Source organism: Corella eumyota, chromosome 4 (assembly GCF_963082875.1).
Source record: "Corella eumyota chromosome 4, kaCorEumy4.1, whole genome shotgun sequence".
NCBI lineage: Eukaryota > Metazoa > Chordata > Ascidiacea > Phlebobranchia > Corellidae > Corella > Corella eumyota.
Window position 1 is genome coordinate 7267959 of NC_137493.1, and position 15694 is coordinate 7283652.

The 15694-nt window shown below is 32.1% G+C and overlaps 2 protein-coding genes across 2 annotated transcripts; both read left to right on the forward strand.

Moving 5' to 3' along the window:
- Window positions 1-7230: 7230 nt before the first annotated feature.
- LOC145750718 (uncharacterized) lies at window positions 7231-10394 on the forward strand. Its single transcript, XM_082566803.1, has 8 exons — window positions 7231-7366; window positions 7570-7709; window positions 8056-8177; window positions 8264-8835; window positions 8961-9105; window positions 9380-9504; window positions 9634-9732; window positions 9853-10394. Exons 1-8 carry the CDS (start codon window positions 7231-7233, stop codon window positions 10221-10223), a joined length of 1710 nt encoding a protein of 569 aa, XP_082422929.1. The 3' UTR covers window positions 10224-10394.
- Window positions 10395-11306: 912 nt separating this feature from the next.
- LOC145749703 (uncharacterized) lies at window positions 11307-15089 on the forward strand. The gene is made up of 8 exons (XM_082565536.1): window positions 11307-11448; window positions 11593-11723; window positions 12031-12152; window positions 12247-13856; window positions 13971-14103; window positions 14163-14284; window positions 14424-14522; window positions 14690-15089. Exons 1-8 carry the CDS (start codon window positions 11364-11366, stop codon window positions 14854-14856), a joined length of 2469 nt encoding a protein of 822 aa, XP_082421662.1. The 5' UTR covers window positions 11307-11363; the 3' UTR covers window positions 14857-15089.
- The last annotated feature ends 605 nt before the right edge of the window (window positions 15090-15694 follow it).

Here is a 15694-nt window from a genome sequence, read left to right on the forward strand (position 1 = left end):
TCACACACACAAAACTCGTTAAGGTCCGCGATTGGCTGTGCGTCAAAATTTTACGTCGTTTTTACGCATTTACGTCAATCGTAACACGATATTCAGCAGCGGTTTTTAACGTTTGGAAATTAACGCATGTATAACTATAAGTACCTAAAATAACTAGTATTTTAACCACGCCGTTAAATGTTAATTGTTTTGTTTAGGATTAGTGTTTATTTTTGTAACGCATTTGTAAATAACTTGTTATCAAAAAATTATTTTTGGATTAGTAATTGTGTAATTCCTATTGGAATTAAAGGCGAGGTAACCATATAAAGTATTTGGAGTATAATTTAGCAGCACACCTTTTAAATCTATGATATGCGTGGGGATATGGTTATACTTTATTAAGTGCTGTCATCTGACGTACTACACCGATATCTTCAATTCTGATCGGGCCGAATTTTTTTACGCAAATAATTACCGTGAACAGAATTATTTTGCAGTGACAAGTAAATGAACGAGCCCGAGGTATATTTTGATTTTATGTTTGACGTATACGGGAAAAATAATTGCTAACTTAGTAATAAATGTCGCATGGGCAATTTCTCCGTTTAAAATTCTGTTAAAGCAACTTTTCTCTTTTATTTAAAAAAAAATTATTACAACTAGGCTAAACCTAGGAACACCCTTTTGTTTAGTATTTTGTGGTGTCGGTTTGAACCTATCCTATTACAAAGAAATTAAAAGAAACCAATTTTTAAGTTTCCACGTTAAAATTATCACTCATGTTATGACTAAAATTTAAATTAACAAAAATTTTTTTATTTGCAATTCTTAAAAAAAATTTTATCCCAAAGAGAAACAAAAATTAATATATTATTTTTGTTTACTGTAGTTTATTTTAATTAATATTTTAATTCCAGGAACATTGTGGCGTTTAAATGTTAAGAAAATGACTTGTAATTTAATTTAACTTATAATGTAATATATTTTTTAATTTAAAAATGATTATGCAAATTTTAAATTCTAATGTAACTTTTTAATTTTCTAATTACATTTAAGGTTATGACACACGCTACGTTTTAGAATATAAAGGTTAATATTAAAGTATTTAAATAATATGCGCAGCATGCGTTAAAGATTAATCAAAATTATTTAAAACCAATCTAATTGTTTTTAAGTCTTTAAATGTCATCACTTACTCATCGGTTCGATTGGTAAGCGAAAATATTCGTCGTATGGAAACAAGGAAATACAAAACCTATCAGCCAATCATATTAGTGCCAGGTTTTTATTGCGTGCAAAGTTATAACATTATAAATTGAAAATGTCACACCGAAAATCGTACGGGCGGAAATGGATAAATCTGATTTTTAATTGCTTTTCAATTTCAAGAAAAAAAAAAACGTAGAAGGTTAATTATTTTATTGGAGGCTATGTCAATCTAATGACCCAGCAAATTTTATTTGACCGCTCTTCTTCTTAATTACTCTGCTTTGTTTAATCATTATTACTTTTCGTGTAGTGGTGACGCACTTATTGCTATATGGATGACAGCCATGCAAATTACTTTAACAAATCACCAAACTATTACACGCTGCGTTTAAGAAGAACTGTAACAGTATATAAAATATATTACGTAATTTTCATATTTTTACGATGGCATTACGCGATAAAATTTCTGCAATTATAATAAATCTGTCTTAAAAGAAATATGTTTTTAAGGTTATAACTATACGAGTAAATATAGACCACCCCTATATTAATAAAAATAATCAGTTATGCCTAATATGCATAGACGATGTATAAAATTCCATTATTTAAATATATCACTTTAAACAAAAGTGCCAAGACCGGAAATTTTTAATAAAAAAAATCTGCAAAAAAGTTTCACAAAATTTTGTTGTCTTAATTAGCGGTAACTTTTCATGACGTCAATATTTATTGGATGTACGTTTACTTCCTACAAATTAAGCGTAAGTTGGCTACAAAATAGTAACATGTTCTTTAATTAGTTTCACTAATGCGTAAGCAAAGCCAAAAACCATTAAAGGTGTACACATTAGTAAGGTTAAATTCCTGGTCAAAAACGCTATTGTTTATAGCCTTAACAGTGTATGTACTTAGTATATTGCGACGTTATTTACATATTAGTATATATATGTAAAAATGTCTACGCCGATCACCACTTAAAATTGTATTAGTTTATTATTTATTGTTCTTAAATTTTCAAAAAACCTTAGTTATTTTTACATATGGGGTTGTCCACTTTTTAATTATAAATTTTCTATTTTTAACTTAAATTAATTCCACAATCGATGTGTATAATAATCTAGTATTACCAGTTTATTGACAAATCATTGTTATATAATGAATTTACCCTGGAATTTCATGAGTTTATAATAAGATACAAATAGCTGAGTAGATTGATATATAAGTATTAACAAAGAGTTTTATCCAATATAAAAAGGAGGCGTTATCTTTTGTCTTAAAGCCATCTTTTTTTCGTTAGAAACCTAAAGCTTAAATCATTTATAAATCTCTTTTACAAATATACCTATTGCGCCATAAACTCTAATTACCAGCAAAACAAAAAGAACATTTTTTAACTGACGCCTCCGTGCCTAACCACGTGATAATTAAGCGCAATTACAAAGTGCTCGAACGCCGCATGCCTTTAATGGTCACGTCGGTCAAAATTTTCTCGCATATTTTGTGTAATGAGTGTTTGTTGATTAAGTGGGTGGCTTTGATAAACGTGTTTGTAGTGCAATAATGTGACAAGTGCGACTTTGTGCCGTGCAAAATGCAACGATTTTTAATGTGTGGGAAAACGAAATTAAACGTAATAGCCTCCAAAAATATATCTAATGACGCGATTTTAAAACGAATAAATTTTTTCCCAAAAGTCACGTGGCTCGTTCGACTTTTATTGAAATGCTAAAATTCGAAGAAAATGACAACAACGTGTTTTACTAATATATTGCTTAATCACAGCAATTGGTTCAAGAATTTCGCACTAAAATTAATAAAATGATTTTTTAATTTTATTTTTTGTGTTATTTTTCCCAACCGCATTATTGTAGTATTTCTTATATATTTTTTTGCTAATATTACTAATGCGTAAAAAACCTACCATAGCATTTTTATTATTTAAGGAATGTATTTTTTCTGAGTTTAATAACCTAAATTTAACGGTTTGACGGTATTGTTTTTCGAATAAAACCCCAAACCTTTGGTTTTCAAAACCGAAAACTTAAGAGGAAAAACCAGGAACATGATTCATTAACTTTACAAGTAAAAATGTGTTTTTGTCGAAAACAACAAAAAAGTTTAACGAACGAGATTTTAAAGTTCTTTCACGTAGACTTATATAGACTACTTTAAACCTCAATCGTAAAACGAGCGATTCAGCGTTTTTAATCCAACTTTATTAAAAAGCCTTTTGGCAATACCGCAATATTTTTATTATAACAGTTATAAGAACTGTTATTTTTTATTTTATATAAGAGCTAACATAAAATAGCAACTCGGGTTAATTTTTATTTTAATTCCATGAAAGGGTCATGCAACGTTTTGAGTAACAACATTTGATCTTAATTATAATTTTCAAAAATATTAATCTCAAAACAATTGTTTGGAGTAAATTATAAGAAGAGATTTTATTGGTTCAGTGTAAGTTGAACTGCTATTTAACTGTCGCAGTACCAAAACACCAAATATGTTAATGCGCTAAGTATAACAAATCTCAACGTCATATCAACCACCAAACATTACATAAAATAACAAAAATTTACACGTTATCATGCTTAAACTATTTATTAGCCACTAGACCAAACACTCCTGGATAAAAATGTTTAGAATTAAGCATAGATTACCATACTTTTAACATTAGATTATTAATTGCTGTAAGAAAACAACTTAATTCAATACTTCCTTTATGATTTTATAGGCAACTAATTTTAATAACTTTGGCGCTACCAATTTCCATATAATCTAAAATTAAAAATCTTAATCATAACAAACAACAATTTAAAGTCAAAACAAAAAACAGGAGCATTTTGCTTAGATTTTAGCTACGAAAAGGAACATGTACGGAAAGAGGAAGTCACAATGTTTAGAGTTAAGTATAAACACATTTTTATACTCAGTGTTTATATTTATTAGAAAAACGATTATTGGTAACGTTTTAAAAATATTCAAAAGTTGTTATTCCTTGAACAATTATTTGTGGTATATTAATTAGAAAACAGTAATATTTTATATTTAAAAGGCCATAAATATTTAAATTTTTAAGATAATATCATGCTTGATTCATTTAATTTAAAAGTCAAACTTTTTAAAACTTTGTGTTGTAAATAATTTTCAAATTTGTGTTTGGAAAATTTGATGATACTTAAAAAAAAACTTACTAGAAACAATATTTAGGGTTACAACTTAACATTTAAGTTAGATCAACGATTGATCGTCGTTAAACACATATTAGTCACTCATAAAATTTTACACATAAAATATTTCGTCGCATTTGCAAAAAATTAAAACAATAAATTTGACCAAAAATATTTTAAATTTTTAAAGTGTGTAAATTGCGTTTTTAATGTTTTGTGTTGTGTGATAAAATGCATTTAATTGATTTGACCTTATAATGAACATATACTTAAAACAATTATGAGAGCAAATTTTAAGTTTTACGTCAATTCACTTCAAATGTAATAAAAATGGCATTAAGAACTTCTTGATGTAATATGTTAATCCTTTGTGTATTTAAGTTTTTTAAAGAAATGTAATAAAAATCAATATCCGATATTTGACTAAAACAATTTAGTCAAATTCTTTACATTCTATTTAATTCTATTTAAAACCAGGATAATCACAAAACAATGGAATTTTTGTATTTTTTTAAAATGTTTGTTCGTGTTTCTTTAAGAAATTATGTATTTTAAGTAACCGCTATTAATAACAACAATAAAGAAAGTTTCAGTCAAAAACACGAAATGTAAATTAAAAAAAAACATAAAAATTTCCCTAATTCTTATTTAACTTATAAAAATAAAAACTTTTAATTTATAAAATTTTTAATTTCTGAAGACGTTACGCAATAAAAAAAAATTAAAATATCCGGCGGTAGAAAACGTAAGGAAATTTCCGTGACAAAATAAAAGAAAATATTGGCATAGTTATTATTCAATTACAAATAAAACTTCCGATTTAATTTAATTACCTCATTAGTTTAATTAATATTTTTAGTGTAATTTTTGGTATATAATATTAAACAATGTCTAACAATCAACTGATTTTATTCAAAAATCATCAAAAAAGTTTTTATTTGGTTATGTTATTTCTTATGTTATTTTAAAATAATAACAACCATATCAATATTTAAAGAGTAGTTATACAATAATTCGTTTAACATTTATATGTGGGCGTAATGTACTGGCAATGCTTCAATGTGATTTGCATTATTTTTACACGTTTTTTAATAAGTGCGTCACCGCTACACGAAACCAAAATAATCATTAAGAAAAAGTAATTAAGTGTAAGGGTCAAATTGCATCATGGCTACAATCGCCTTATCTTTGCCTTCCAATAAAAAAGTCAACCTTTTCAGACTTAAAATTTCTGAAATTTCCAATTTCCGACCAAATGATTTCCGTTGAACCACTTTGGAACAGGTTTTAGCAAAAATGATCTAATTTGACATTCAGACGACAATTTCCTAAAGATTATTAAGAGCGAAAGGTTGTCTATTATTTTGGGATATGTTCCAACTACAATATGCAATTTAAAATAATTTTTTGATGTAAAAGTGATAACAGGAGCAATTTACACAATTAACTAAAAACTACTGTTATTTATTTAAAAAAAAAATTAGGTTTACAAGTGTGTTTATTTCAATATTTCTAAAATCTTGTCAAAATACGAGAAAGTCTCGCCGGCGATGGCAAACGAAAAAATTGTTTTATATCGCCATCATGCGGGAAAGAATAGTGTGCTAAATTAAGCCCAAAAATTGTAAAAATATTATAGGTAATATCAAAGATATTTAAAAAAACAATATTATTCAAATGGATAAAATAATTTTAACAAATAAATCACTGATTCCAATTGAAAGCTTATACATAGGAATATTACATTACAACTAAACTTTCAATATATTTTAACTTTCTGTTTATTAAGTTTACCTTCTTATAAACCAAAGCAACGCGTGCATTTATCGAGATTCAGAATATAACATTTAAATGCACGACTGATTTTTAAGGCGATAAGCGACAACGACTTTTAAACGCATTTTTGCTGAAATTGAGACGTGTAGAAACCGTTAATAAGGGCATGAGTTGGCATAACTACAAAGTAGCATCACGCTTAATTTATAAACAAACAAATTTTAGCGTGGGCAGTAAGGCTTAACTAGGCGATAAGTTTACCTTTAACATATATATTCAGGAATTCTTTAAGAATGTGTTATAATTTTTTTAAATTTTAAATTTTTTAAATTTGAACAAATTCTTAAATTAAATCACTTTTATTTATTTAATTACAATTTATTTAAAAATACGTATGAAATTTACATAGCACTATGTACATTTAAAAAAATGGCAATACAATATTAATAAAACTATACCCTTTTCTACGTATTCAATAACAAATCAGATAAAAATAAATTCATAATTTGTTTAACGTCATTGTATTCATCAAAAAAATTGCTCTTAATAACTGAACAATATGCTGGACTGCGTAAAAGAGTTTTCGCGACGGACAAGTACTAATAATTATTAATTAACACATTGCTTGGCTTGATTTTCCCACCCTAGCTTAAAGGTTTTATATAAAAGAAAAATTCGTATGTTAACGCAATAATCTAAGTGTTTATTACCCATTGACGCACTGTACGAGGTGTAAATTAAAGCCATCCATAGAAGAAAAATATGACTTAGGTTTTCTTTTGTTTAACCCGTGTGAACCAGCTATTATAAAATTATTGACGTGGCTTTAGCGGTAATGCTGCTGCCGTGCAGTTATTACTTACAGTGCCACAATTCAATAAAAAGGCTTAAAATTATATAGCCAAGGCTCCCCAGAAAATTAAATTAATCTATAATGACGCGTGCTGTTTTGAAATAAAACCCTATACCTAATAACTAACTTGAACTTTTTAATGCATGGTACAATGGTCTGCTTTTCCTATATAATCCCACTGAAATCAATCCCAAATCGTACATCTATATTGTTCATACAAGAAGTTTAAATTTCAAAATGAATTACAAGTACTACAAGGTGTTGTTTTTGGTCGTCTGCATCCTAGGAGATGCGTTTGCGGGTGCCGCAAAACATCAAATGAAGAGAAGTGCCAGTGGAAGTTCGAAAGCGGTCGGGAGCTCAGTACCAAAAAGTTTGTATTTTTAAAATATAAAAACTTCCAAAAAAGGAAGATATTTTGCTTAATTTTTTATAAAATTGTATGGGTTTAAAATGCGTTAATTTAATTTTCTATAAGCTCTTGTACATATCATATATTATTATTTTCGATACGAGTCATTTTAACAACTAATCATATGAACCAACAATTCAATAAGGCAACATTACGTTACGCAGTTGTTCAAATAAGAGCTGAAGCTAAATTCACACACGGAATGTTGGGATCAATTTCATTTACACAAACTCGAAACAGAGACGGAAAGTTCGGTGATGTCGATGTTGCTGTCAATCTGAGACGACATGCCACAACTGCCAATGTAAGTGCGCTTCATTATTTTAAAAGTATTTTTATTGGGGTTGTATAAAAGACATTGTGGTGTGGTGATTAGAACGCTTGATCTCGAAACTAAAAACCTTGCCTAAATCCTGACTGTTTGAAACACGTATGCTTGAGATAATGGATCAATAATATATAATTTATTTAAAACCGCAAACTGGATCACGGTAACTAAAGTTACCAAAGGTTTAAGCTGTTCAGATGACTTTTACTATTCAGGCCGTAGACGATAAATATAGATAAAATATAAGGTACATAAGGTTGTTTGAAAAAAATCACAAATAAACTTGACCTAAGTTTAATTTAAACGGTTTATATATTTCCAGGTTAACGAGTTTGACTTTGCTGTGCTTAGTACTCCTTATGACGATACTGCTGGATGCAACTCTTACACAGGCGATGCCGAGTTGGAAAGTTGCGACGGAGACTGCGACTTTGACATTGCAGGGTAACGTTACAAGTTTTTTGCGGTACTTAATACTCATTTGAGGTAACTCAACTATGTTTGTTATGAAAAATCTTGTTAAATTGTAGAGCGGCTAGTGACGCAATCCCAGCAAGTGCACCAAAAGCCAGCAGTGCAGGAGCTGCCAAGTCAGCTAGTGGAGGAAGTTCTCCGTCCCAACCAGCCGCAAATGCTGGAAACAGTGGAAACAGCGGAAACAGCGGAAACAGCGGAAACAGTGGAAACAGCGGAAAGAGTGGAAACAGCGGAAACAGTGGAAACAGCGGAAACAGTGGAAAGAGTGAAAACAGCGGAAACAGTGGAAACAGCGGAAACAGTGGAAACAGCGGAAACAGTGGAAACAGCGGAAACAGTGGAAAGAGTGGAAACAGTGGAAATGGTGGAAACAACGGAAAAGCCAATCCCGCAGATGCAGCAATTGCTGCGGCAAACTCAGCAGCTGTTCCAATTGGAGAGGATACAACTGAAGGAAAAAATGCCGGTCAAGACAAAGCCTCTTCCCCTAAATCCGCTTCTGTTCCCAAAAATAATAATGGCAATAATGGCAAAAGCCGAAAACGAAGATCTGCAAGCGAAGCTGCTGCTGAATTTTCTAGTGTCAAGACTTTATCCCGTTTTAGCCTTATCGGTTACGATACACGTAAGCAAATGGCCGTCATTATTAAAAATTTTGATAATCTTACGTTAATATTTCAAAAAATGTCAAAGTTAAAAAAGTTAACTAAATATTTTTTCATTCCTAACTTACTAAACGTTGTTTTTCAGCCGTTGGAAAAACATTGGTGATCAGAGCGAGAAGTGATGGAAAGGTGTTAGCTTGTGCCCCGATTACAATGGTTGACACGACTTATGCTCATATTATTTCACTTGTGTTTCCACGAGATAATTCTGGCGGAGATCTCATTGATACGTATGCTACACTGTCTGACATTTATTAAATTAACACAAGTCTATTAGTTGGATCTGGAGTTCCAGTTTTAAGTCAAAAATATTACTCCAAAGGCTTTAATGTGTTAAAAATAATGTATTAAAAAACTATTATTTAAAAAACACATTAACAGTTATAATGTTGATAATAAACCACTTACCAAATTGAAGTAAAATTAAGTTAAAAAGTATAAATATAAACAATTAAAACTGCAAATTAAAAATTAAAATTTTCCTTAATTTAAGTAACTTTTCAGCTCTCTCATTAAATACAAGTTCGCAGAGGCAGCCAATATCTGCCCAAGCAAAGTTCAACCAATTACTTTCTTGTTTGACGAATATGATTGTGCCGAGGCAATTATTGCTATTTTGGGGGACTATCGTAAGTATCTTTATATTGGGCTGTGAAAGTGTAATTCATTGGTAAATTTTCATTACAACTTTTGTTATTAAAATAACAATAATAACTTTGTTATTATATTAATTTTGTTATTATAATATTTGTATATAGACACCGAGTTGGCCCGAAAAATAGCTACAGCTTTAATTGGGGATGATCTTGGAAAATATAGTCCAAGTGAGATTTGCTCAAGCCCAGAGGTCAAAATTGGTAAGCCAACACTAATTGATGACAAAAAAAAATTAAAAGTGGGCATGGTCAGGTTTTTTTTCACGCCATTTATGCGTGTGTTAGAAATCATTTACATTATTACGGTGATTATTTTTGTAGACGCCACGATTCCCGAACCCACTCCCCGCAACGGTGGCTTTGGCGCCCCGGGCTACAACTACAATGGAGGATACCCTTACTATGGCCCACCAGGCACTAGCGGTGACTACGCTTACCCCAATGACTTGTACGAGAAATACGAGGAAAAAATGAACGAATGGACAGAGATGTTCGATCTTTACAAGATCTACTTCGATAAGTACATGGACCAAGTCGACAACCCGAAAGAGTGCCCGCAAACCAATCAACCTCCTCCTTACGTTGATGAGGAGACCTTTGAGGATGAAGAAGAGTGCGTTGAGTTCCTTTCTGAATACTCCGAAGAGGGCAATGACATCATTGACGGTGATAACGTTGAAGGAAGCGGATAAACCAAAGATGATCTCTATTTTTTCATTACGGCATTGACGGATTTCCTGTAGTTTTTATGTTGTTTTGTCCTTAGATTTTTAGTTTTTGTTGTTGTGGTACCTTTTTGTTGTTCTCATAGATAGTTATTGTTGTCTGTTTGATGTTGTTTGTTATAAGTATGGCCTTCTAAATATCAAATTATTTAGATGTATTATATTGGACTTAGTACGTACTACAACGCAATAATTTAATAATACATAATCTGCAATTAGCTTTAGGTGTTTTATTTCGCCTTATGGGGTAATGAACTTCTTTAAAATTTGAATTAACATTTAACAAACAAAAAACTAAGATATTTATAAGTACCAGGGCGGGTAAATGTATATACAGTTTAATAAGTATTTATTTTGTTTTGATAAAAGTTTAATGTTAAACTTGAAATAATTCAATTAGAGCGCAAACAAACTGCGTTCGAAATTTGCTTCTGAAAGGTTTAGAAAAAATAACAACAATTTAATTGATGATAAACTTAAACATTATTTAACGCAAAAAACACTTCAACGAAACGTAAAATATCATCTAATTGATACCAAGTCACACATGTTATCCTATTATAGGACGCACGCCATTTAAAAAAAATTGCCCTTTAAAGCAATAATAATTTACTCCCACGCATTACGCTCCAATTAACCCCATCATAGGCTAAGTTAAGCCCCGCCTTAACCCTAACCTGACGTCAGAGGCGTGCGTTGAATGCACGCTTAACGTGATCTTATATTTAGCAAACCCGCAAAAACTTTGGATAAAAGAAAAATTTTTATTTACAAAAAAACGTTTAGAAAAACAGTTAAAAAAAGGTACGTCTACGCAATATACTTAAGCTGTTTTTTATTTAGATATATTATACATGGAATTTCAATTAGCGTTGCGTAAGCAGGGTTGACCTTTTATAGATTTGCAAAAAAAGGGTAAAAAAAAACGAAAAAGAATTGTTTGTAATAAAACGTTTAACCTGAAAGACTAAAAACAGTCGCCAAAATTATTGCAGAAAAATAAGTTTCATAAAATCGATCGAAAAAATAAAAATATTTATTTCAGCACAACTTTAGTAATTTTTTACGATTTTAGGCAATACTGTTATAATTAATTCAGACATTGCAATGCTGTTTTTAATTTGTTTGTTAAGTATTTTCAGTTTTGGGTTAACAACCACATTTCTTCAAAATGGAGACCCCATACAGACATGTAAGTAAACTAAAAACACTAAAGAAGTAAAGATTTTTTTTTAATATTAAAAAATCGCTAGAAACCCAATATTTAAAAAAATAAATAAAAAAAAAACAATTTAAAAAAAAAATTAAAAAAGAATAATAAGACATTTTTTTACAGTTGAGTTAAAGGCAAGTGCGACATTCACGCAAGGTATATACGGCGAAATTAGTCTTACTCAATATGGAAACATTGGCATCAACCCATATGTCGATCTTGAAATATCACTTCAGCATAACCCTATTTATAAAGTAAACAACACTCACTTTTTTAATATTACCTTTAAAGCAAGAAAATTTTACGTAGGTACTAGGTTTGATTAATTTAAACCAACATTCAAGCCCACAATCTATATATAAACCTTTTAATTTTTACATAAGTCTATTTTTTAATAATATAACAAAACATTAACAAAAAAATGTTTTTTTAAAGAATATATTAAATAAATTTGAGAACCAAATTGTGTAACTATAAACACCTCCTTTAAAAACTTGTTTAAATTTTACTAGTTTAAAAATAAATTTTATTACATTACGTAAAATGCATCCTTCTTAACAGGGAGTTGAACTAGAGTTTGCTGTTTTAAACAGCACTAGGGACGCGAGATCATGTAATTGCTATCAAGGCATCTCCGATGCGGTACCTTGTCTAAATGGAGACTGTGATATTGATTTTACAGGGTAACTCCAATTCTTTATGTAACAAACCAGCCATTAGATTCTGATAATGTTTGAAGTAAGTATATACATATTGCTAATGTTTTTGTACCAACAGATATATTGAATCTATGAGTTCGGAATACTCTGAATCACCAAAAAGTCCAAATGTAACGCCATTAGAACCTGGACCGAAAACGGCACAAGGACCTAGCTTAATGTCTCCAGGAGGACCAGGAACTGCACAAGATACAGGAAAACCTGGTTCGATGTCTCCAGGAGGACCAGGAACTGCACGAGATACAGGAAGTCCTGGTTCCATGTCTTTAGGAGGACCAGGAACTGCACGAGATACAGGAAGACCTGGCTCAATGTCTCCAGGAGGACTAGGAACTGCACGAGATACAGGAAGACCTGGCTCAATGTCTCCAGGAGGACCAGAAACTGCACGAGATACAGGAAGACCTGGCTCAATGTCTCCAGGAGAACCAGGAACTGCACGAGATACAGAAAGAACTGGCTCAATGTCTCCAGGGAAACCAGGAACTGCACGAGATACAGGAACCCCTGGTTCAATGTCTCCAGGAGGACCAGGAACTGCACGAGATACAAAAAGACCTGGTTCAGCGTCTCCAAAACGAACAGGAACTGCACGAGATACAGGAAGACCTGGTTCAATGTCTCCAGGAGGACCAGGAACTGTACGAGATACAGGAAGACCTGGCTCAACGTCTCCAGGAGGACCAGGAACTGCACGAGATACAGGAACCCCTGGTTTAATGTCTCCAGGAGGACCAGGAACTGCACGAGATACAGAAAGACCTGGTTCAGCGTCTCCAAAACGAACAGGAACTGCACGAGATACAGGAAGACCTGGTTCAATGTCTCCAGGACGACTAGGAACTGCACGAGATACAGGAAGACCTGGCTCAATGTCTTCAGCAGGACCAGGAACTGCACGAGATACAGAAAGACCTGGTTCAATGTCTCCAGGAGGACCAGGAACTGCACGAGATACAGGAAGACCTGGCTCAATGTCTCCAGGGGGACCAGGAACTGCACGAGATACTGGAACCCCTGGTTCAATGTCTCCAGGAGGACCAGGAACTGCACGAGATACAGGAAGACCTGGTTCAGCGTCTCCAAAACGAACAGGAACTGCACGAGATACAGGAAGACCTGGTTCAATGTCTCCAGGAGGACCAGGAACTGCACGAGATACAGGAAGACCTGGCTCAACGTCTCCAGGAGGACCAGAAATTGCACGAGATACAGGAACCCCTGGTTCAATGTCTTCAGGAGGACCAGGAACTGCACGAGATACAGGAAGACCTGGCTCAATGTCTTCAGCAGGACCAAGAACTGCACGAGATACAGGAAGACCTGGCTCAATGTCTCCAGGAGGACCAGGAACTGCACGAGATACAGGAAGACCTGGCTCAATGTCTCTAGGAGGACCAAAAACTGCACGAGATACAGGAAGACCTGGCTCAATGTCTCCAGGGGGACCAGGAACTGCACGAGATACAGGAACCCCTGGTTCAATGTCTCCAGGAGGGCCAGGAACTGCGCGTCAAACAGGAAGACCTGATGCAATGTCTCCAGGTGGATCATCTGGCTCTTCACGTAGCCCACAGACATCAAGGAGTGCAAAATCACCAACTAATGATTTGCAGTTAATAATACGACGTCAGATACTTCGCTTCTCCCTATATTATCCAAACAGTGGTAAACTATTTCTTTTTACGCTTAAAAAATGATTCAATATATAACTTATGCTTCAATTTTGGGGCACTAACTGTCATTTAAATAACTATTTTTCAAATTAAAATTTTTTCACAGTTGCTGGAAAGGTGATTGTGATTCGTAGAAAATCGGACAAGGTGATTATAGCATGCTCAAAACTTGTTTTCGTTAAAACAGCAACCAGTCGCCCAGTTGTAATACGATTCCCCACACCGTCTCAATTTATATTGTAAGTATTGAAAGGCTATATAGTTGTCGTAAACAATATTGACATTAGGTTTTTTTCAGAGACGATTTAAAAAATGAACTCGTACAGTTGAGTGGTATCAACTATGAACAAATTTTCCTAAATTCTGTAAACGCTGTTGGATCTTGCACTTACGCGACTGTCATCTTTACTGGAGATATTAGTAGGTTTAGGATATAAACTGCTTAATATCTAACGTTGTAAATACTTAATGTAATTTTACTGTGGATTCTGTTTGTTTGTGAAATTGTAAGGATTACTAAAATACTTTTAAGGTTTAATAACTTTACTTTTGATATCAGATATTCAATCGATTGAGAATTTTGTCTATGCTGTCCAAAATAGAGAATTGAGAATTTTCTCTGCGAGCGATGTTTGCAATTACAAAGCCGGAGATTTGAGTAAGTAAAACAAAGAAACCAATGGTTAATTGCTAAAATAATAAATAAGCTAGTAGGAGAATGCCAGTTAAATTAGGTGGTACATAGGTAAGACGGTATGTCAGATATTCGAACTGTGAAAAGTTTAATAAAACATTTTAAAGTAACACTGAACTAATGTTGTGCAGACTCGCTTTTAATTGGATCCGTCGACTCCTTACTTCAACCTAGTGGCACATCGCGTTGTGCTGGCGAATACGGAACACTTGTGCAGGCTTGGAAAGAAACTTACAACCAATATCAGGTCGCCCTTGAGGAGTGGAAAAATAAGCAAACAACAAGTTTTTGTGAATAAAAACTATTAATGTAGATTTTGTTGCTAGTAATTTAGTTTAACCTTTTGTTAAACAACATGTAAACTTTTAAAATTATGTATACTTATAATGCTTAGTTTTGGTGTAATATAATATGACCTTTTGTTAAACAACATGTAACCTTTTAAAATTATGTATACTTATAATGCTTAGTTTTGGTGTAATATAATAGTGTTGTAAACAATATAAATATATGCTAATAAATATACCAGTAGCAAAAATACCGAAATTAATAATATACATGAGTCAAAAGACTTTAGGTAAATCTTATCATAAATTTGTTGCATGGCCACTGCTAACTTAAAACCTATTTAAAAATGTCCCAACAAAATTTAATTAATAAACTAGGGAGATCTATTGGTAATACAAAAAATTCTAATATTTGTCAACTTTCGCCAATACAAATGATTTATCATAAACACAATGTTAATAAGATGTTTTACTATGGCAACAAAGTTAATACTAAGCCATAATCGGGTTAAAGTACAATGTAAGGATTGGCCCCTTTTGTTGTGCGTCATTTAAAGAAGGGTGGTGGCATTGTTACACAAAGCACAATTCGCAAAGTAATGAATTTTGTATTTGCCCAAAGCTCGTTAAACTACGCCCAAACTGCTACATGTTTTATTGTAAAATTAATCGTTTTTCTCTATATTGTTAAATTTCGTATAAAACGTCAAATTTTGTTCTGTCAACGCGTGTAAGAGTTTTTTAAATGTTATCAGTTATCAGAGACTAAAAGTTTTAAAAAAAGTCAGTAAACATAAACATATTGCTATACATTTACTGCTAAGAATAAAAAATAATTAATAAAAAAGT